This window comes from Labrus mixtus, chromosome 6, assembly GCF_963584025.1.
Source record: "Labrus mixtus chromosome 6, fLabMix1.1, whole genome shotgun sequence".
NCBI classification, from domain to species: domain Eukaryota; kingdom Metazoa; phylum Chordata; class Actinopteri; order Labriformes; family Labridae; genus Labrus; species Labrus mixtus.
In genome coordinates, this window is record NC_083617.1 from 31031455 (window position 1) to 31054682 (window position 23228).

At 42.7% G+C, this 23228-nt stretch overlaps 1 protein-coding gene across 2 annotated transcripts in view; it reads left to right on the forward strand.

The window, feature by feature from the left end:
• Positions 1 to 15556, forward strand: part of dnajc12 (DnaJ (Hsp40) homolog, subfamily C, member 12) — a 97064-nt gene extending 81508 nt beyond the window's left edge. For both annotated transcript variants that reach the window (XR_009673349.1, XM_061040960.1), the window contains one exon: positions 14752 to 15556. Coding sequence is in view for 1 of the 2 variants with exons in the window: in XM_061040960.1 (XP_060896943.1) it covers positions 14752 to 14834 (83 nt within the window). In the remaining variant the exon portion in view is untranslated. The remainder of the gene's footprint in view (positions 1 to 14751) is intronic.
• Positions 15557 to 23228: the final 7672 nt, after the last annotated feature.

The following is a 23228-nucleotide window of genomic DNA, read 5'->3' on the forward strand; positions in this document are numbered from 1 at the left end:
GTTAGGGTTTTGTAACCAATGAGGTGTTAATCTCCAAACAGTCTGCCCTTTCAAAGTAGTTGTAGCTGAATAGTTAAGTACAATTAAGGCATGGTCTGAGATAAGAATACTTTTATAAATACAGCCAGTTACATTAGAAATGATTGTTCTGGAAATAAGGAAATAATCAATACAAAAGTATGTATTATGCGTTGCTGAGTGACAAGAATACTCTCTCTTTGTGGGGTTTTTCATCCTCCATATGTCACATAAATTTAAATCATGCATTAACTGGTGTATAATTTTCCTACATCTTGGGTGGGATTCATCTGTACCAGAGGAACGGTCAAGTTTTGGGTCAAGGGTGCAAATGAAATCTCCCCCCATTATTATGTCCCCATGTAGTGAGGAGACCAATAGAAACACATTATTGTAAAAGTTAAAGTCATCATTGTTGGGACCATATAAATTGATCAAAATTAATTCTTGGTTTAACAGGGAGCCTTAAATTATAACATATCTTCCTGTAGGATCTGAAATGTTTTTTTATATGCGGAAAGGTACAGATTTGTGAATGAGTATGGCAACTCCCCTGGCATGTGAGGAGAGGGAAGATGCAAACACCTGCCCAGGCCATCTCTTCCTTAAGCGAGCAATTTCACAAGAGAGCAAATGTGTTTCTTGTATGAATACAAGTGTTGGATGAAGTTGTTTGAGTCTGGTCATTAATTGTTTCAATTTAACAAACTTCCTCAGACCTCTAATATTCCAAGAGATCACCCCAATTTCAGAATCCCTACCCTTTCAAAAGAACACAAAGTTTCATAGTAAAGCCCTGTCTACAGAGTTTTTCCTTATGTGTGAACATGCACCTTGTAACTTGTAGAACAAAATAACATTAATACACTCATAACCTAACACCAAAAGAAATGACCAAACCTCTCCACCCTCCAAAAACAAAAAATTTGTCAAACACTCATGACCATGGTTCGGCAGAAATTAACTCACCTGACTATTTATCACTGTATCAAAGGGTTTGCAGTGAAATCCTTGTTCGATAATGTCAGGAAGAAAGGAAGACATTAAAATAAAATGATGCTTATAGAGCAGCAAATATCTTATAAACCATGGCTGGATCGGATGAAGGTATGACCGTCATGGAGAGATATTCAACGTATCTTCTTTTGTAATACGACATTTCAGAGTTTTGTGTTTTTGGTAAAGTTACACATCTTTCTGTTGGCGGAGTCGCCGAATGAAATCCTCCACCTCCGTGGGGGTGCCGAATAGGTGGCGACTTCCCTGCTGAAAAATCCTCATCTTCCAAAGTTGCTGTTTCACCCCATCGTAAAGTTTCTGCTGTTTCTGTACCTCCGATGAAAGGTCTGGAAAAACCTGGATGTGGCAGTCCCCGTACATCACTTTACCTTCCTGGCGAGCTGCTCTCATCACTCGAACCTTGTCTTGGTAGTTAAGGAACTTCATGATGTTTGTCGGCACGTTCAGTGATGACTGGATTCGGGAAAATGTCCGATCTAAAAACTTCGGGCAGCCAGTTTTGAAGGAATGTCACAGCATCTCCGTTTTCAGCCATTTCAGGCAGACCAATTAACCTCAGATTGGATCTTAGGTGTCTCCGAGAGGCTAACCGTTAGCCTCTCGGAGAATGCCCCAATTGCCTCTTTAATCTCTTGGTTAGAAGATACCGCTTCACGTAGCTGACTGGAAAAGTCTGCTCTCATTGTCTGAATAGCTGCAAGAATATTAGCACTGTCGGCTAGGCAGGTTATGTTATCATCCTCCACCTCTGCTTCACTGTCGTTCCATGCTAACATCGTCTTCCTCGCCAGCCAGGTCCGTTTTTCTCGACTTGCCTTTTGGTTTGTTTGGAATCTTTGCTGCTCAAAGTTTCAAAGTAAAATTTGGATGTAATACAAGTTAAATTCGTGACTTTTCTAGCGAAATGGCGGTGTAAATATGGACCACTTAGTCTAGCTCAGACTCTTGCTGCCACTCAGGTTGACGCCATAACCGGAAGCCCGAGAGAGAGCATTTACTTGCAGTAGCTTTTTCATACTCTGCCCATGCTAACATAGCATTGGTATGTGACTCTGATTTGATATGGCCTACAAATCCCCCATCTTTGTAAGTGGCTTTTTTCTAACTCTTGAACTCCTCTTCAGATGTGAACACTGAATCTCCTGAGCAGGGGAGACTGAAGTGCCTGCAGGCATAGCAGAAGGCTGAGTCTTTACTCTGAGAGTACTCCAGCCATTTATGTGTGTAGTACCACTCCTTAATGAAGCCTCGTCGCAGAGGGAAGAACCTCAGATTTGGCTGTTTGGGCCCTTCTGCTCTTGACTGGGATATATCTAGGATAAAACAATATGAAAAATCTGTTATTCTGGTTTAAAAATCAGTTTTTTTTAAGATTTTCATTTAGTAGATAGCCCCTATTCATATAGTTATTACTGATTGTATTTGTAATATTGGCCAACAGTTACATTCAGACTGTTCAACCTAATTTACCTAACATGAATAAAATGCGTCATGTGATTAGGTCATGACTCACAGTTTATTAAAACTATCCAGATAACATTTCTCTAGCCATCCTTTTCATCAGGGGTAAACTATCATAACTTTTACCTGTAGGTCCAGGAACAGGATGGAGAGCTATGCTTGAGTCCTGCCTGTTGTCTCTGACTGCTGTTGCTTGACATACTGTCTGTCCCTGTTCAGTTCTGTCACTCTCTCTTGCTGCCTTTTCCTTGTCACAGTTTTGCTCAGTGATATCATCATCTTCAACTTCATTCTCACTAACGGTCACTCCCTGCTGCTTCTCCCTTGTCAGATGTGTCTTCCCTGTAATCACTTTCTTCTTAAAGAAATAAGAGATGTCATTCTCCGTGGACTTTCTCTTCATCTTCTGCAAATTGACATAACACTACAGATTGAAGCATAAGCTAAACCGAACAGTATACTCAATACAGATTTCTATTTGCTATAGGTAAGAAATGTAGCTCCTACTTACCAGTTAAATTATATACAGTGCTCCACTTCTCTGTCACCCAAAAAGTCTCTGTTCTCTTCGTTGTTGCTGCTGTCTCCGGTGCGCAAACTCTGGCAGCTGCACAGAGCGATTTAGAATGCTGCATTCGCTGACGCTCGACAATACAGTTGCATTCACTGACACTTTGATGTCGGGATTTCATGACATTACTAACTAAAAATCAGATCTGGGGTGGCCATGATATTCGGCCCCCTCTTGACGGCGTCTCTGTTGATCAACAGTCAACATTGTGTAATTTTTTCAACCTACCACTGAACACTTTGGATGTTTGTACCGTCAGTCAGGACAGAAGAGTTGGATTTAAACTAACACATATGTTCTCAGCACAGAGGCTGGGCTAAGTAGGAATATATGGCTGGCAGGCAAAACAACAGGTCTCAGATCTGCCAGCTAGGAATACTGGGAGTCTCACCTGATTGGTTAGAAAGTTCATTCTCACTCAATCAATCAAATAACTGCCTGTAATCATAGACTGTAAATATTAGTATATTACACCAAATTAAAAACTAGGAAGGTCTTGTCAGCTAGGTGGGTGAATCGAAACTTTTGAGTAGATATTGATAGTGGGTCGTTGTCAGGCTTTGTTTGGACTGAGCACTTACGTTTCATTCTCTGAGCATCAACAGGAGAGGCAGTTGACGCGTGTCACACCCTCTGTTGATTGCAAGCGGAAAATCTGGTGCAGGATTTTCACGAAAATCCAAGTTTAAAGGAGTCTGAATCCGAAACTGCAGCAGAACAAGCTCTGATCTGAAAACTAGGAAGGTCTTGTCAGCTAGGTGGGTGAATCGAAACTTGCTTTGAGTAGATATTGATAGTGGGTCGGTGTCAGGCTTTGTTTGGACTGAGCACTTAAGTTTCATTCTCTGAGCATCAACAGGAGAGGCAGTTGACGCGTGTCACACCGTCTGTTGATTGCAAGCTAAAAATCTGGGGCGGGATTTTCACAAAAATCCAAGTTTAAAAGAGTCTGAATCCGAAACTGCAGCAGAACAAGCTCTGATCTAAAAACTAGGAAGGTCATGTCAGCTAGGTGGGTGAATCGAAACTTGCTTTGAGTAGATATTGATAGTGGGTCGTTGTCAGGCTTTGTTTGGACTGAGCACTTAAGTTTCTCTGTCATCCACCCACATTCATCTCCCACTCCAATGGAAAACAGCCACAGTGCCCGCAAAGTCTGAATCCGTCCTCCAGGAAGGGCATTTGTATAGGTGCAAGTCACCGGTGATCGGCGCAGACAGTCATTGGATTCGTGTACAGCCGTTTGTTAAAATCTTCGTCGCTGGAGGTCTGTTGCTGTCAGGCCCGGCTACCTGTTGGATTTGTTATTTCCCTGTTCCTGGTGGATCCTGGAGTAGGAGATGCCAGAGGAGAAAAGCCCAACTCTGACTTAAACCTACTCACTGACTTAAAAACTTCGGTACCGTCAGTACCTGGTGTGTCTTTTGTTTCTTTGTGTTTTGATTGTTGCACCGCGAAGAGAGACGCTGGTTTTTCTTTTCAGTTTGTTTCCTCATTTGTTTTCGAGGCCCGCGGTAAAACCCGGAGCGGAGTTTTTGTTTTGTATTTGAACATTGACCTGAAATGGATTGAACTGTGGGTTGGGGGTTACTGGAGCGGACTTTTGCCGGAAGGGACTAAACTTGGGAGTTACAAACACAGACTGTGAACCACGCACGCACAGTGCTCACATTCATTTTGTTGCAGTGTGGTTGATGCCTGTGATAAGATATATATATTTGAAATCCCATTGTTGTTTTGTTTGATTGTTTTTTGCTCTTGTTTAGCTCCTATTTTGTGCAGGTTGACTATTTTTTTGTTTGCATTTAATTTTTATTTGTCAGACTTGACTCTGACTGGCACCCCAAAATTAAAACCTTGTCAAACCCGCTACAAGTTTCATTCTCTGAGCATCAACAGGAGAGGCAGTTGACGCGTGTCACACCCTCTGTTGATTGCAAGCTGAAAATCTAAAACAGGATTTTCACAAAAATCCTAGCTTAAAAGAGTCTGAATCCAAAACTGTCTGACGCTTCAGCGTGGCCACAGAGCCCAGGCATCCACGACTACTGCTTTGCCTATTTTCTCTGGTTATCTGCTATACGCAACATGTGCTACAAAGAAATCTCTGTCATTCATGGGAACAGGAAAAGACACATCTGTCATAGACAACGAAATCTTAACAACTTGTCTCTACTTAAGAAAGCCTCTTCTACCCACCCTTCATTTACTTTTGGCCTCTGGAACTGTCAATCTGCTGTGAATAAAACTGAATTCATCCAAGCACTTGCAAAAATGTCAGACATTCAGGCACTTGCCCTTACTGAAACCTGGATCCGCCCAGAAAATACAATCACACCAGCTGCTCTTTCTGTTGACACAGTGTTCTCACACACACCCCGCTCTGTTGGACGTGGAGGTGGTACAGGTATCCTCATTTCTAATACCTGGAAATTCAATAAACTCTTCCCACTGAGCAACAACTCCTCATTTGAATATCACACAATCTTGGTTACTGCTCCTATTAAAATGTACATTGCTATCATTTACCGCCCACCAGGGTATAATCTGAATGATTTTGTTGTGGAACTGGACATGCTACTCTCAGAAATCCCTGATGATGGAACACCACTGATTGTCATGAATATACACACTGATAAAGCCCAGGCAACAGACTTCCTTGCTCTCCTATCCTCATTTGACCTCACGCAGGTCCCAACTCCTCCTATCCACAAAGCTGGCAACACTCTTGATTTAATCCTGACTTGGAACTGCTTGACAGCAAACCTGACTGTCACCCCCCTGCATCTATCAGACCACTTCTTTATTCAATTCACAATCTCCTTGCCGGAACTCCCTCAGGCACAGCCACAAATGGTGTCATACCACCAAAACATGCGATCGCTCAAGCCAGCTCAGCTGTCTAATGAGGTAATGGCTGCCATGCCTGCCCAAAAGGTCTTTACTGCACTCTCTACAGACGAGGCTACAGACACACTCTGCTCCACACTAGCCTCATCTCTGAACCAGCTCTGCCCTCTGGTGTCCAAACCCGCTCGCAAAACCCACCCTAGCCCATGGCTCACGGAAGTCATAAGAGAGCAAAGAGCAGGGCTGAGGTCAGCAGAGAGAAAACAGTCTGCTGACCTCAATGACTATAAGCAAAGACTTGTCTCATTCTCCTCCAACCTGAAAACGGCCAAGACAACATATTATCAGAACAAGATATGCAATGCCACAGATACAAGAAAAATGTTTTCTGCTTTTAACTCACTGCTTCAACCACCTCCTCCTCCACCCTCTGATCTGTTCACACCAGACATGTTTGCCTCGTATTTTACTGAAAACCAACCAAAAGTGCCTCACTCGACTCATTCTCCTCTCTGACTGAGGATGAAGTCTCTAATCTTGTGCGAGACTCTCGGCCCACCACCTGTCCTCTGGACCCAATACCATCGAGCCTCCTGCAGACCATTTCCTCAGTCCTCAGTTCTATTACTGCTAGATCTGTCTGCTGCCTTTGACACAGTCAACCATCAAATCCTCCTATCTACGCTCTCTGAACTTGGCATCTCAGGATCTGCCCTCTGCTGGTTCGTGTCCTACCTCTCTGGGCGATCCTTTAGAGTGTCGTGGAAGGGAGAAGTGTCCAAATCGCACAGCTTATCCACAGGGGTACCTCAAGGGTCAGTGCTTGGTCCCCTTCTCTTCTCCATATACACAAGCTCACTTGGTTCAATAATCCGCTCTCATGGCTTCTCATACCACTGCTATGCTGACGATACTCAGCTCTTCCTGTCATTCCCACCAGACGATGTTACAGTCTCTGCAAGAATCTTATCATGTCTTGCTGATATCTCTAAATGGATGAATGAACGGCACCTTCAACTCAATCTTTCAAAGACTGAGCTCCTTGTCATCCCAGCCAGTCCCTCTATGCAACCACAGATCAATATGCAGCTTGGAACAACCAAACTCATGCCCACAAAGTCTGCCCGGAACCTGGGTGTCATGATTGATGACCAGCTAACTTTTAAGGTTCAAGTAGCCTCGATTCCCGGTCATGTCGATTTGCCCTGTACAACATCAGGGAGATCAGACCTTACCTGTCAGAACATGCTACACAGCTCCTGGTACAGGCTCTTGTGATATCACGCATCGACTATTGCAACTCTCTACTGGCAGGTCTTCCTACATGTACTATCAAACCTCTGCAAATGATACAAAATGCAGCAGCACGACTGGTCTTCAACCTTCCTAAAAGAGCACATGTCACTCCGCTGTTCATCTCCTTACACTGGCTCCCAGTTACTTGTCATGATTTGGTTTCTTATTTTCAGAGTTTAGGTTTTCTTGTTGTTTTTAGTTCTCATTCTTGTCTGATGGTGTTGTTTCCCTTGTATGTTTTCTAGGTTAGTGTTTCATGTGTTATTTTTGTAACTTCATATCCTAGTGTTTCTTTATGTTCCAGTGTGTTTTGTTTCATTCTTGAGTTCTGTGTCTTCAGTGTTTCATGTATTTTATTTTGTAGTTGTCCTCAGTGTTGTGTCCATTCCTTCCTCTGTCTGTTTCCCTCCAGTGTTGATTGCCCTCATTGTCTTCACCTGTGTCATTAGTCTCACCTGTGTTTGATTACCCTTGTGTCTATTTAGTCTCTGTGTTTCTTCCCTTCTTTGTCAGTTCATTGTATGTTGTATGGTCAGTTTTGCTCGTGCGCCTCTGTGGCTCCCTGTTTTTGATCCCTGTGTTTTTTGTTGAACTTAAATATTTTTGGTTATTCTGCACTTGGGTCTACCTCCCTTGTTTTTCCAACCGTTCGTAACATTACTGCTCGCATCAAATTTAAAACTCGGCTGCTCGCTTACAAAACAGCGACAAAAACGGCTCCTCCTTACTTTAACTCTCTCATCCAGGTCTACACTCCCTCCCGCCCACTACGCTCTGCCAATGAAAGGCGTCTTATCCAACCTTCACAACAGGGTCCTAAGTCTCTGACTAGACTCTTCTCCTCTGTTGCCCCCTCTGTCGTGGAATGAACTTCCAAACTCCATTCGATCTGCAGAGTCCCTCTGCACCTTTAAGAAAAAGCTAAAGACCCAGCTCTTTCATGAATACCTACTAACTTAATGATGATGGTCTGGATATTATTGATGATGATGATGGTTGTGACGATTGTTTTTGTTTGATAACGGTGACTTATAAGATGGTTTCTATACTGATTAGAGCTCTCAAGAACTGCCGTCAATGTTGTGCTTTGCCTCTGTGCAATGCCTGTCAGCACCTGTGTGTCCAATCGGACTCAAAGCTGATCATTTGCTCTTACTGACATTGTTCCCTTTTTTCTAGATCCTTGCTTGTGTTGTACTTACTCTCTGATGTGCGTCGCTTTGGATAAAAGCGTCACTCACTGACTGACTGAGAGGGAGAGAGAGACTCTGAGCTCCCGTTCAGTACGTTCAGTGAACGAATCACTGACTGAACGTGAACGAGCGAGACTGCGATTCACCAGCCTCAGTCACACACACACTGTACTGATTGAAACACGATCGTTAGTGGATGTTAAAACAGTCAGCTGAGTGAAATTAAGTTGGATATAAAAGCCATTTGCAAACTGACAGCAGCTATAAAAAGCACATACATTTTTGCGACACCTAAATGTTAAATAATATATTTGCTACTTCCTCAATTTTTGAGACATGAGAGGGAGAAGTAGGGGCGGGCTTGAGCAACACAGGGCTCCCGACCGACTCCGTCCTGTTGGTTCAGTCAGTACATATCACTGACATGAAAGGGAGAGGGAGGGCGGGCTTTGAGCGACTCTCGCGGTCTGTAGAGAAAGACACAAGACAGGAGAGAGGAGAGCTCAACTGAAGTTGAGAAATTTTCTTTTCACTGAAAAGACTCTTTTCAGTAAGTGATTCAGTTCAGTTCCTTCACCCAGGTGATTTGTTCATTTTGAACGAATCGTTCACGAACGACACATCACTATTGGGTAGGCATTGTTGATATTCTGATTTGTTTGAAGAATGGAAACTATTTGTTGATGGCGAGCACTTTACAACAGGGATTGTGTGTTAGATCGCTTACATGTAACCTGTTGAAAGATAGCGCAAAGCAAGAGAGAATGTTGTGAAATGTTTTATTGATTTACACTTCCGAGTACAATGAGAACGGAGATGGTGATCGTCGACTAGCAGTTACCTTTTTTGCTTTTTCTACAAGCAGGCTGTCTAGCCGTACATACCGTGTTCATTGCTGTTGGCTATGAACAGGCTCACGCCACATATGCCCTCTTAATTTTTGTGCAACACAAAACAATGTTTCATTAATTCTGAACGTTAATCATATCAAACAAACATGTTCCAGAAAACAACTTGACAATTATGGGCTGCGGTCACCATTGTGCGTTCTTTATATGTCCACCAAATGTCCCTTATTTGGTCCCCTTTTTTATGGTACAGCAACGGCTACAAACAAGTTTTAAAGAAAACATTTCTAAACTACAGGTTAGTGGGTAGACTACCACTCCCTGATGGAAAGGGAGGGGGTTACTTTGCCCCATGGCGCTCCGTGTTCAAACAAACGAGTAAGTCAACTTGATGGCATCTTACACAACACGCCCTGAGCGTGATGTCAAGACTTCAGGTGGTGATGGCATGCCAACAGTCTTAGTGTCCGCAGGTTTGAGAGACTGCTGTCCGACGGTGTGAGTCTCTACATGTTTCTGGTTTACAATCTGCAAATACCTGCAATTTCTTCTTGTGGTGTTTTCACAAATGAATGTGGACTGTGACCCCACTCTCATTCCATGCCTTCTCTCTCAGTCTTAAATTCCACTGTCACCAAAACCCAGGACAAGAAACTGCTCTGCAGAGTGTCTCCTGTCGAAGGTACTTTCATAGGCCCACTTGGTCTTGGCGTTGTTATGTTTAACTGTAGACAGATTGGGCCAGGCTGGCCTCAGCTGCTGTTTGTGGACTGTGGTCCGTAATCTTATTCCAATAAGAATACTGTACTCTCTTTAGTTGGTTCAGTGGCTGTGTCTCTGTGGCTCAGTAGAGTGAGCTGAGGGTCAGGCTAGCTAAGGATACTTCAAGAATAGCTGTTTTCTCTGCCATTCCGTTAGCTTATGGATAATATGAGTTTGACGTTGTGAGTTGGATGATGTACTCACACATCTCGAAACTGCTGGGGGTTGATTTGAGGGCTGTTACTGTCATTAGCTTTCCAGGTATCCCGAACCATGCAAATATTCTAACCAGCTTGTTTATACCATCTTCATTTGTAGTCCTGGTGAGGTTTAGTATTTTTGCATCGTGATGAGTCGTTTGCAGTGCTGGCTGGGTTTGTGCTCATTGCAGTGAAGACATTAAGACTAGGGATGTTACGATTCACAATACTGGGTTCACGATACGATTCTCTCACGATTTATTTTACAAAATGAGACTGAAGAAAGATTTTGAGATAAATCAGGGTTAAGTGTCTTGCCCAAGGACACATCAGACATGTTGCCCAGCTGGGGATCGAACCCTCGACCTTCCAGTTGAGAGGCAACGACTCTACCAACTGAGCCACAGCTCACATGTAAGACATGTAACTGCAGTAACTGGGGATCCAACCCCCAACCTTCTGGTTAGGAGACGACCAACTGAGCCACAGCCGCCCCATATATGTTTCTTTGTTAACTCCTTGGACAGGTAGAATTTGTTTCTATTTATCAGTAAAATGGTTAGTATGGGGTTTTGCTGGTTCTGCAGCTTCACTAGCTCAGAATGTCTGGCCATATCTGCCACGTTCTTCAGAGTCTACCGCAAACAGTACTGTATGTCCTCTTCAATAAAGGTTGAACCTTTGGAAAGTTCTTTTAGTTTGGGTCAGCAGATATGGAAATGATTCCGGTCAGAGAATCAGGACAGGAGAGAGGATTCTCGGCTAGTTTTTTGGACTACTCTAGTTACCATCATCCAGGCCTTAAGAAGGGTTTACTGTACAGTCAACTACTGAGAATTAAGAGGATCTGTAGTACAGAGAGTACATTTGAGGAACAGACTGCTGATCTCTGCACACGTTTTAAATCAAAAGGATATTGGGCCTCATTCAGTAATATGTGCGTAGAAATGCTCTTAACTACTCTACTAAAATAAGTGCATATGCAAAATCACTGTTGGATTCATGACACGTGTGTACCAGCCAATTTTGTTGTCACCACCTTGCGTATGTTAGTGAATCAGAATCATTTTAAACCTGCTATCAGAATACTACCACACCCCCATCTCTCCATATAAGGTTATCCGATTGGTGTATCAGGACGAGAGCGGTGAGGTGGAGACATGGAGAAGTTTTCAGGAGATGGCTCCAAAAGGCAAAAAAGATCGGTGTGTCTTGGGGCTTAGATGCTGTTACAGTGAATTACATAGTTGCAGCAATTCGGTACATGCATTGGCAATAGAAATCAGCTGATCAGCCAAATAGGCTCAGATGAATTAACTGGTTTTGGTAACAATGCAATATTTCATGTCACTATTGGCAGGACTGGTCGATGATTAGATTTAAGATTTTAGATTAAAGGATGAAAAGGCATACATTTCAAGATTATTTAATGCATTCTAAACTCTAAACACAAGCTCTAGAATTTCCTAAAGACATTGTGTAAAGAACCACCATATAACACAAAAAATACAATAACTTGCAGAGTACTACTGACAGACAATACATAAAGTACAGTTTCCAGAGTATCATAGAGAGACACATTATAAAGTACCATCGTAAAGGACAAAGCACACAGTTTCCAGAGTATCATAGAGAGACACATTGAGGGAGCACATATCTAACAGAGTACCAGAAAAACACTCTATAAAGTACCATTGTATAAAGAGGGAGCACATATCTAACAAAATATCAGAGAAACACTCTATAAAGTACCATCGTATAAAGAGGGAGCACATATCTAACAAAATATCAGAAAAGCACTCTGTGAAGTACCATTGTAAAAAGAGGGAACACGCATAAAAATATACAATACCAGAGCATCATTAAAGAGAGGGCTGTGAATAAGACAGCTAGTTATCAAATGGACTAGACACACTAATATTAGAGGAAACACCCCAACAAAAGTTCCTTGTTAAGGCCTTTAGGGTGCTCCGTTTGTAGAGTGGGGATCCAGAAAGCCTCCCTTTGTAGGCGGGCCCTATCTCTATAACACCACCTCGCTTGCGGTTTTGCCATTTCAATCCCCTGGATTCTCAAAGAACACACAGCAATGGCCCATTGCAATAAAATGTCTGGCGACAGATGATTTCTCATCTTTGTTCCTAATGCTGCTCTTATGTTCAGATAAACAAGTTTTTAATTCTCTCTTTGTTTTTCCAACATAGCATAAGCCACAAGGGCATTTCAGGAGGTACACCACATATTTTGTCCTACATGAAATCCTACTGTTAATAATTAATACTTTATTGATTGATGAAATTTGTTTTTTCCACTCTGTCTAGTTAACATGCTACACAAACATAGGCTGAAATACACACACGCACAAACAGGATCCTATGGGCATGTGCTGATGGGGGGTTTCGGGGTGGGGGGGCTGCCCACGGTGGGCGGCCCTGGGCTGGGTGCCTTTCTCGGGGGCGCCTCAGTGGTGTGTGGGAGGTGGACTGGCACCTCTCCAGCTACCAGACCAGTTTCCGTGCCGGGACTTGAACCGGCGACCCTCTGATTCCCAACCCAGGTCCCTACAGACTGAGCTACTACCGCATGCTATACTTTCTACCCGAATGAGGATGCAAAAAAGAGCCACCTCTAATCATAGCGTTACAATGTATACAACATGAAAAATTACCCTCAGGTAGACAAGACAAAAAATGCTTTGGGGGGAGTATAGCAATCAGCTTAAGTTACTGGCCCGTTTCTTGGCAAAGATCGGTGTATTTTTAAAACTAGAGGATCAGAGCAACAGAGAGATGAGGAGCCTTAACGAGCCAATGTCTTGGTGTCTTCATGTCTTCAGCCAAAGATGGCTGAAGGGCCTTTCATATAGGACAGTGGTTCTCAAACTATGGTATGGCTCCCTGTGGTGGTACGCAAAGAAATCTCCACAATATGAAAAAATAAAAAACGTTCAGCATAAAACGACAATTTTTTTTTGTCATACTCTTATCTTATCTGTCTTGTATCTATTGGGTTGTATTAATATATTAATAAAAATTTGTTTTCCCCTCTATCCGTTATAGTTCAGTACTGAAACAACAGCAAGCAGCTGTAAGCCTACATTAACAGATATTCTGTTATTTATTGGAGTTCAGCACAGAATCGGCAGCAAGCAGCTGTACATTAACATGTTAAAAACGGAGCAGGAGAAGCTTCAGTTTTGATGCATTTACAAGAGTGTACGGACAGTCGCTCACCCTCTCTCTCTCTCTCTTGCTCTGAAGCTGATGTGATTCTGCTCTCTTTTGCTGTCTTAACACTCCGCAGGAGTCGAGAGGGATTTTTAAAAAAGGCAGTTTTGCTTTGTTGAACGCAGAGCCTTATAGTACAGCGGCTCTGGTTGCATGAAGCCTGCGGAGCGTGCTCATGCACTCTCTCACGCGCTCTCTCTCCCCGCTACCTCTCGCTCTCTCAGACACGCAGCAATTATATGAATAAATGCAAAATTAAATAAGAACAGGTCGGAAATATACTTGGGCCCAGGTATCGTCTTTGTGTGGGAAACACTGGAGACTAAATATTTCCAAACAGGTTGTTGGTATAAAGTTGTCATTTTTATTGTTCTGCACTTTTTTTTTTGATTTGGGCAAATGTCAGTGTTGTGTGGAGTTTAAGTGCCAGTTATAGCGCTAGCCCTTAGTAGGCCTACAGCGTGGCTGCCAGAAGTCAATAATAAATAATATTATTTTTATGAATATATTTGCCTCCTGCGTAAAATGTGTGTAGAAATATGCCTACAGTGTATTTTAACGTTTACCATAATGGTGGTACTTGGAAAGCCAAATATTTTCAGAGGTGGTACGCAGTCTAAAAAGTTTGAGAACCACGGATTTAGGATTCAGTATTTTGGGGGTGATGTAGAACCATGTGCAACATTAAAACCTCCAACAGCCCCCCGGAAGTTTTTACAGCAGGAAATGTGTCTGGTTAGTTATTCTATTCATGGGTGCACAGTCGCACACTGTACAAGTGGACATCCGTTTTGATTTTATGAGTTATCCATAGTTGGCGCTTAGCTTACAGTAGCTAGGTCAAGAGGCTTAAAACCCTCCTAAGTTGAAACTCTCAGCCTGTCGTTAGGTTGACTGAAAGTTAGGCTGTGACAGGATTTCCGATGAGCCTCTGGAGCCCCCTGCGGTAACAGATGGACGACGTTACTCAGTCTTTGTCAATTACTATTTAGAGTCTATGATTAAAACCCAATTTTTAAAGATTCTGTTTGAGATCCCAGAGAAAAATCAGTGTCCTTCAGATGTAACACACAGAGACCTGTTGTAAAATGAAGCAGTGTTAAAGTGAATTTTTTCAAGAAGATATTTTTTTCCTTACATAAATTCTTAAATTGCATAATCCCTTATTCTTTAGAAACTGACATGACATTATATTCACTTTGCCTTATTCAATATTTTACACAACATACTATGCTAGATCAACATATTCTTTCCAATGCATAATAAATCTTTAAAAATTAACAAACTTTTATCATCTTTTTCTAGGTGATTACTGCCATCAACTTTGGCGTTGGGTTCCTGACTCATCTACCAGTCTGCTGCAGAGGTTTAGAAATTATGAAATATAACCAAATGACCTCTGAACAAGCAAAAATCTGACAGTTTAATGTTAGTAAATGTTAATGATTTTGTTATTTGTTACCTATTGGTTATGTTCATGAGCACACAATGGAGTGTTGTCATTACTAATACTGAAGTACCTTAAATGGTGAATTTTGTATTTTTGGGTAAGTTCATAATATTGGGAACATAAAACATTATTTCGAATAAATTTATTATTTAATGTCTACAATGTCTTCTACATGGAAACAAAAAATGCCTCTGCAATTATGAGTTGAATGTGAAAAAGATTAACTGTTTCAATGGGCATCAACAAATATCGAATTGTGAAAATTGTAGTGGAAAAATATTTAATACTGTGTATTACTTAATACTTTATGATTTGTGTGTTTCCACTGTTCAATGTGACTCAGCATGATCCTCTCTACTGAATAACATAGTTTCCCTAATCAGAGTACATTGACAAGAAACCCCTGCAAATTAACAAAGTCCATCTTCTACTACCAATGTGGCCCAAGATATGTAAACATCACCCTGTGCCTACGTGACTGTCTAGTATGTGTGTATGTGACTGGTAAGGTATTAAACCTCTGGATGGAGACAGAAGAGGGAAGCAGACTCCTGAACCTTATTTTGTTGTGACTTTGTCTCTTCGATTGTAATTTTGCTGATCAGATTTTGATTAATTCTGTTTGATTAACTTTCATTACAATAAATTACTTAAAATATATTTGACTGATGATATTATTTATCACCAGGAAATCTATAGACATTTCCATAATAAAAATCATTGCTTTGTGTATTCTTGTGTACAGTAAAGCCTATGGAAATTTGAGTTGAAAAAGTAAAACATTTAAATGTGATATCAAAATGAACTGTTTCATTGGGCATTGGCAAATATCAAGGGGAAAATTATTTTAAAAACTGTTAAAAAAAACTGAATAGCAGAGACATTAAAAACAAATGATACAAAGAAAATAAAAGCTTAACAGAGGGACAGTTGACAAACAAGAAGCTTAGTGTCTTTGGGTAATTTTCTGCTTCATCACTCTGAGAGCAGCTCATAGCTGCTCTCAGAGTGATGAACTGTACACAAAAAAGGTGATCTACAAGATCACGCAGGAATAAAGAGAAAAACTTGCATACATGTTGCTTTGTCTTTCCGAGGATTAATTGTTGTTCATTCTGTGCCTGTTTTGAAAATATGATCATGAATCCGTATATTGTGTTTAATTTCCAAATTGACCGGATGCTCTACAGCTTGACGTGTGCTTGCAGTGGGCTCCTTCAAAAGTATACTCGGAGTGCATTTGAAATGGAGCACAGAGTAGTTGCACCGCACAGCGCGCACTGAATGTGGTAATTGACAGTCCCCTTTTTCAGTTTGTAGTCTGCCGCAAAACCAAAGAAGACGTTGATAACACTGACAGCTAGCGGCGTTTTTTTGAAAGACAGCCTTGGAAGGAGTGTGTAATATGACGTCCTGAACACACCAAATTAACTGAGAGCTGTTCCCCACAGGTTAAAAGTCAAATGTGAAAGATAACCTACAGAACAGTTACTTGCATAGAATTATACTGTTACGGTTAGTACAAATTCTGGACCCAAAAGCACGACTCAGATAGAGAGGATCAAGCTGATAACAAAAAGGTTTATTTCCAAAAGTGACTCAAAAGGTGCAAGGAGGAGGGGTTGTGCGAGGTTCCCAGTGGCAGTGTCCGTGATCCCAGAGTGGTGTCCAAAAAGCACAGGTGAGGTGAAGCAAAAAACACGAACAGCGATCTGGCGCAAGGCAGAGAACATGAGTCCCGCCCACAAAACTCACACAGACAGGGGAGAGACACATGAGGATTAAACAGACAGGGAATGACAAACAATACAACAAAATGGGAAGGAAGGGCTGCCATGATGTGAATCATGACAAGTACAGCTGTTTCATCTGATTTTGTGTGAGTTACTCCTACTAACAGTATTTTTACTTTGAAACAACACTTTGAGTTAGAAAATGTAGTCAGAATAGGTATTCACTGTAAGTGTCACTTTATGTCTGACAAGCATGTTTTATGTCACTTTCGAGCTCAGCTTCACAAGATACGCCTAATCTGACCAGTATAGCTGGTAATAGCGTTGTCTGGCTCAGACAATGTTGATTTTTATGTTGTTTAATGTAACTGCGCTCATTTTTTTTTTACCAGTGTAACCCAGGGATAAATCCCAGAGTTAAAATCAAGTAAACTAAAGTTAAAATATACATAGTAGTAGAAACCCAACAGTTACTACAAAAGAAGCTATGTCACTTCAAGAAAGCAATGTTGTCATAGTTTAGTAGAAACACTAATGTTACTCTAATATAAGCTATGTCACTTTAAGAAAGTCAGGGTTGGATAGTTTGTTTGAAACGTACGTCCCCCAACACGAGGCAAGACAGACTATATTGTATGTTTTATGTGTGTTCTTGTTACCTTCCTCTAATGGGTCAATTTAGAGACACCTCACGTTACTTTATTTATGGGCGGGACAGAAGACGAGAGCAGGAGAGAGTAGCGAGAGAAGCGGGGTGAACGTGAGCTCTCCTCACACCGCTGCGGCGTGTTTCCTGTCTGAGTTGCCATGAGCTAAATAACTGAGTAAGTGTTGGATAAAGTGAACGTTAGTAAGGTGCTAAACAGCTACCAGCTTTATTTAGTAAATGTTTGTTTGAAAGTTAACTGTAACCTCCTCGGCTACTGCTGGTTAGCCCGAATGCTAAGTCTGTGCTAGCGAATGTACGGACAGTGGAGCTACCGCTTAGCACCAGACAGTGCGTCGCGGGAGCGGACTGATTCAGAGGGAGACCCGCTGTTTCCCTCCTGCTTTGTTCCTGGACTGTTCTTCATTGCCACGGCTGAGAGCGGCTGGTGACATTGCTTCATGGCCGCTGAGATGAGCTGCGGACTTTTCTTCAGTGCCACAGAGAGGAGGTGCAGACTTTTCTTCCTCCACTGACAGAGAGTGGAGCAGCGCGGCTGAACCGGGTTTGGACCAGTCTTCTTCTTTATGGCTCTTTCTGGATTAACGTTGAACTGACTGTTGGACGTGGGTGAGTGAGTACGCGTGCTGCCAACGTTCATTGCATCGAACTCAATTCAGGCCTGCAACGGGGGTTTTGGTTATTTTAATGCCGGCTTTTGTTATTTTTGTGTGGGCCCACATTAAAGTGTTGAGTGTATTAATGTGTTCTAACGGATTTAAGCACTTACAGTGAACTAGTAATAGCTGGTTATTTCTTCTGGTCAGTTTAAATAGTTTCATGGTATTTTGATGACCAACTAGATAAGTATCATAAGAGTGTTTGTATGGTGGCTCAAGAGTGCCATTAGTCAGGTTTAAAGGGTACTTGCCTATCATTTCATTTACCTCGTGGTAGTTTTTCTGATACTCTAAATGAGTGCTGAGAGTGTGTTTTGTTTGTTTTCATTTACTAAAAAGTAAAGACATTGATAATTGTCAATAAATACTTTAAAATGCATATTCACCTCTTGGTCGGTTTAATAAATAAGCATATTTAAAAACCGAACGTTTACAGTGTTTAAAGGTAAAACATGTCATCACACTAGAGTCATTTAATTCATTTTGTGTACGAGGAAGCAAGGTAAGGTAGGTTCAATTACAGGACATATAAACTTAAAGGAGCAATAATAGTAATAAGATTAACGTGAGTTCTAAGAGAAGAACCCAGGGCGCTGTATCTCCGACTAGTTGATACATAGGAAGCGCTACACCAGTATAGCTGTTTCATCTGATTTTGTCTGAGTAACTCCTACTAACAGTATTTTTACTTTGAAACAACACTTTGAGTTAGAAAATGTAGTCAGAATAGGTATTCACTGTAAGTGTCACTTTATGTCTGACAAGCATGTTTTATGTCACTTTCGAGCTCAGCTTCACAAGATACGCCTAATTTGACCAGTATAGCTGGTAAGAGCGTTGTCTGGCTCAGGGAATGTTAATTTTCATTGTATTTCATGTAACTGCGCTCATTTTTTTAACAGTACAGCTGTGTAATGTTTGTAAAACCCCAAGATGAACCAGGCGGAAAACGACGTAGCAATGTATAGGCTTTAATCCTGAGGCTGCTGGTTACATGCACGAACAGTGACTAACTAGCCTTGACTGTGCTACATGACTGCGCTATATGAATGTGTCACCCATAGATGGCATTGTTGCTTCACTTAAAGCTGACATCAACATTACATTGCTCTCTTTTTTTTTCTCTAACAAAGAAACAAAATGATACAAATGTTGCTATGCTGAACCTGCTCATCAAACATGCTTCAAAACTTGCCTGATAACAGAACATTGCAAATCTGAAAATAAAACAGAATAGATAAAATCTGTCTGAAAACAGAAAAATCAAGTTTTCTTTTTTTAACTGTTCTACTTTGTTGTTTGTTTTTTTAAACTGTAGAATAATTGAAATTAACAAATTAACAAAAGTTGTCCATCTTGGTATTCCAATGTCATTGTCTCTCCACTCCACACATTTCAAGTAGCAATTGTCATTTCAAGTAGCAATTGTTTATTTGTAGTCCTTCAAGTATGTGGGAGGACGTCTGAGTCGTGTGGGGTATCTTGGTGTAGTTGTGGTTGTAGAGGCTTCACTGTATTCACGACCTACGTCATCAGGATCAGCTGAGATGTCCAGTAGCTGTGGTGGTATCTTCTTGAAGAATGAAGAATTCCTGACCATGCAGTGCCCATCTCTAGCCGCTGTAAGCATGGAGCCTTTGGTATTGGTCACAGTGTATGGCTTGTTGTTGTATGGTGTGGTGAGCTTGTTTTTCTTGTGCTGACGATGAAGTACAGTGTCCCCTGGAGTAAGTGTGTGTGGTTTGGCATGACGATGAAAGTCAGCATGAGATTTCATTTTATCCTTAGCCTTGTTGTCCGTTGCTCTCACTTCCGAATCTGTACTGTTACTCGGTGCTTGAGTGAATGAAGGAATCTTCGTGAACATCTTGCGTTGGAATAACAGTTCAGCGGGTGAGCTCTCTGTTGTGCTGTGAGGTGTGGATCGGTACTCACGTAGGAAGATGTTCAGTTGTTGTTTCCAGTGCATTCCCTGTGTGTCCTCAGCACGGATAGCTTTTCCCAGGGTCCGCATGAATCTTTCAGCTGTGGCATTGGCTTGGGGCCAAAGTGGTGTGATCTTGCGATGTTGGAATCCTAGATAGTCTGCGAACTGGGACAACTGATCACTGTTGAATGGCGGTCCATTATTGGTTTTTACAACTCTGGGGATCCCAAACATTGAGAAGACCTCGTCTATGACCGGAAGGACGGTGTTTGCCGAAGTTGATCAACTGGATAACTCCAGTTGGGAGTGGTCCATAGAAGTCTGCACTCACACTGTGCCATGGCGATTCTGGTAGAACTGACATTTTTAGTGGCTCATTCTGTGTAACTTACAGTGGCCCTGAAGTGCAAAACACAACGACAAATAAGAAAACACAACCACAAAACACAACAACAAATAAGAAAACACAACAACAAATCACATAACACAACCACAAATTACAAAACACAACAACAAATAAGAAAACACAACCACAAATCACAAAACACAACAACAAATAAGAAACCACAAATCACATAACACAACCACAAATTACAAATCACAACAACAAATAAGAAAACACAACGACAAATCACAAAACACAACCACAAATAAGATAAGATGGCGCAGATAAGATGGTGCGGCCGTGTCCAGACGCAGTCCGGGTTGCTCCGCTGAGGCTGTGTGTTTTTTTCTTTATGTTGTTTTTGTGAACTTTTTTACATCAGCTCTTTCAGCAAAGATAACTTATGACCGAAATACGCTTTTGGACATGAAGAGACTGGTCACAAACACAGTTTCCAACGATGATCAGTGGTTGCCGGTCGAACTCCTGCGTAACACAACACGGGACGGGAACAATGGCCGGAGGAGGAAAAAGCACCGCAGAAGACGAGGTGGTGTCCGAAACAGGCTAAGAACTCAGGCCCACTGCCCACCCCTGCCAAGCATCCTTCTTGCCAACGTCCAGTCCCTGGATAACAAGATGGATGATCTGAGGGGTCGGGTAAAATACCAACGGGACATGAGGGACTGTAACATCATCTGCCTGACGGAAACATGGCTCACTCCTGTGGTGCCGGATCAAGCCATCATGCCATCGGACTCGTTCTGTGTTTCGCAAGGACAGGACGGAGGAATCTGGCAAGTCAAAGGGTGGAGGGGTTTGTTTTATGACCAACAACAGCTGGTGTAACCCACAGAACATTAAAACTCTCTCCAACTCCTGCTTGCCACATCTGGAGCACCTAACCATCCTGTGCCGTCCATTTCACCTCCCCCGAGAATTCACTTCGGTCATCGCTACATCTGTTTACATCCCATCACAAGCGGACACAGACACAGCTTTATCGGACCTGCATGACGTGCTGTGCCGGCACCAAAACAAACATCTGAACGATGCCCTCATCGTGGCTGGGGATTTTTAACAAGGCGAACCTTAAAGTTATGCCGAACTTTTTCCAACACGTCACATGCTCCACCAGGGGCAACAATACACTGAATCACTGCTACACGCCATTCAAAGAGGGCTACAAGGCGATTTCCCTGCCCCCACTCAGTAAATCAGACCATTCCGCCATTTACCTTTTGCCAAGGTACAAACAGACGATTGTACGTGAAAAGGTGGTGACGAGGCAGGTTAGGCGCTGGAACGACGCTGCTCTGGCTGACGAACTGAATGACTTTTATGCGCGATTCGAGGCTAGCGCTAGCACCGCTAACGTTAGCATGCCAATTGATGCAGCCAGCAGGATCTCCGAGGCCGGAGCGGCACACTTGCACCCGCTCACTGTGTCAGAGCACGACGTGAGGAGGACACTGAGAAAGGTAAACACCAGGAAGGCTGCCGGGCCAGATGGTATTTCTGGCAGAGTGCTGAAGTCCTGTGCTGACCTGTTAGCTCCAGTGTTTACCACCATCTTCAACCTCTCCTTGAGTCAGTCTGTGGTCCCCACATGCCTGGAAAAAAGCCATTATTGTCCCTGTACCGAAGAATGGCTCTCCAGCTTGCCTTAATGACTATCGCCCAGTAGCACTCACCTCAGAAGTGATGAAGTGCTTTGAGAGACTCATCAAGATGAAAATCTGCTCCTTGCTCCCTGAGTCTCTGGATCCACTTCAGTTCGCATACAGACTGAACAGATCCACAGATGATGCTGTCTCCCAGGTACTGCACACCACCCTCACCCATCTGGACAGAAGGAAGGGGGACTATGTGAGACAGCTGTTCATTGATTTTAGTTCAGCTTTCAACACCATAGTCCCCGCCCACCTCCATTCCAAGCTGATCAACCTCGGACTTAACACCTCCCTGTGTGCTTGGATCCTGGACATCCTGACGAAGAGATCCCAGGTGGTCAGAGTGGGCAGACACACCTCCAGCCCCTGCACACTCAACACCAGAGCACCACAGGGCTCTGTCCTCAGCCCCCTGCTCTTCACCCTGTACACACATGACTGTGTGGCCACAAGGAGCTCCAACATCATTGTTTTGAAATTTGCATATGACACGGTGGTTGTTGGTTGCATCAGCAACAATGATGAGCAGGCGTATACAGGGGAGGTTGGAAACCTGACACAGTGGTGCCAGGACAACAACCTGCTCCTGAACGTCAGCAAAACCAAGGAGTTGATTGTGGACTTCAGGAGAGGACAGCAGAGGGATTACACCTCACTGAGAATTGATGGGACGCTGGTGGACAGGGTGTGCAGCTTCAAGTACCTGGGGGTGCACATCTCTGAGGATTTAACATGGACAACCCACATAGACAGTCAGGTGAAGAGGGCGAGGCAGCGCCTCTATCACCTCAGACAGCTGAGGAAATTCAAAGTCTCTCTGAAGGTCCTGAAGACTTTTTATTCCAGAGCGGTGGAGAGTGTGCTGACTGGAAACATCACCCAGTGGTACGGGAACAGCACTGTACGCGACCGAAGAGCCCTGCAGAGGGTGCTGAAGTCAGCAGAGCGTACCATGAGTACAATACTCCCCACCCTCCAGGACATCTTCACAAGGAGGAGCACAGCCAGGGCAAAGAGGATCATGAGTGATCCCCACCACCCAGGTAACGGACTGTTTACGTGGTTACCCTCTGGCAGGTGCCTTCGACACATCAAGGCGAACACAGAAAGACTCAGGAAGAGCTCCTTTCCTCAGGCTGTCCGGACTGTTAACTCCACTCTCTTCAGTTAAAAACAAAACAGAACTGTGACTACATGATGCACACACACCACACATTCCAATCTGCACATTGCACTTTGACACCCTGGACACTGTTTACATATTCTATATTTAATATTTTGTACATTC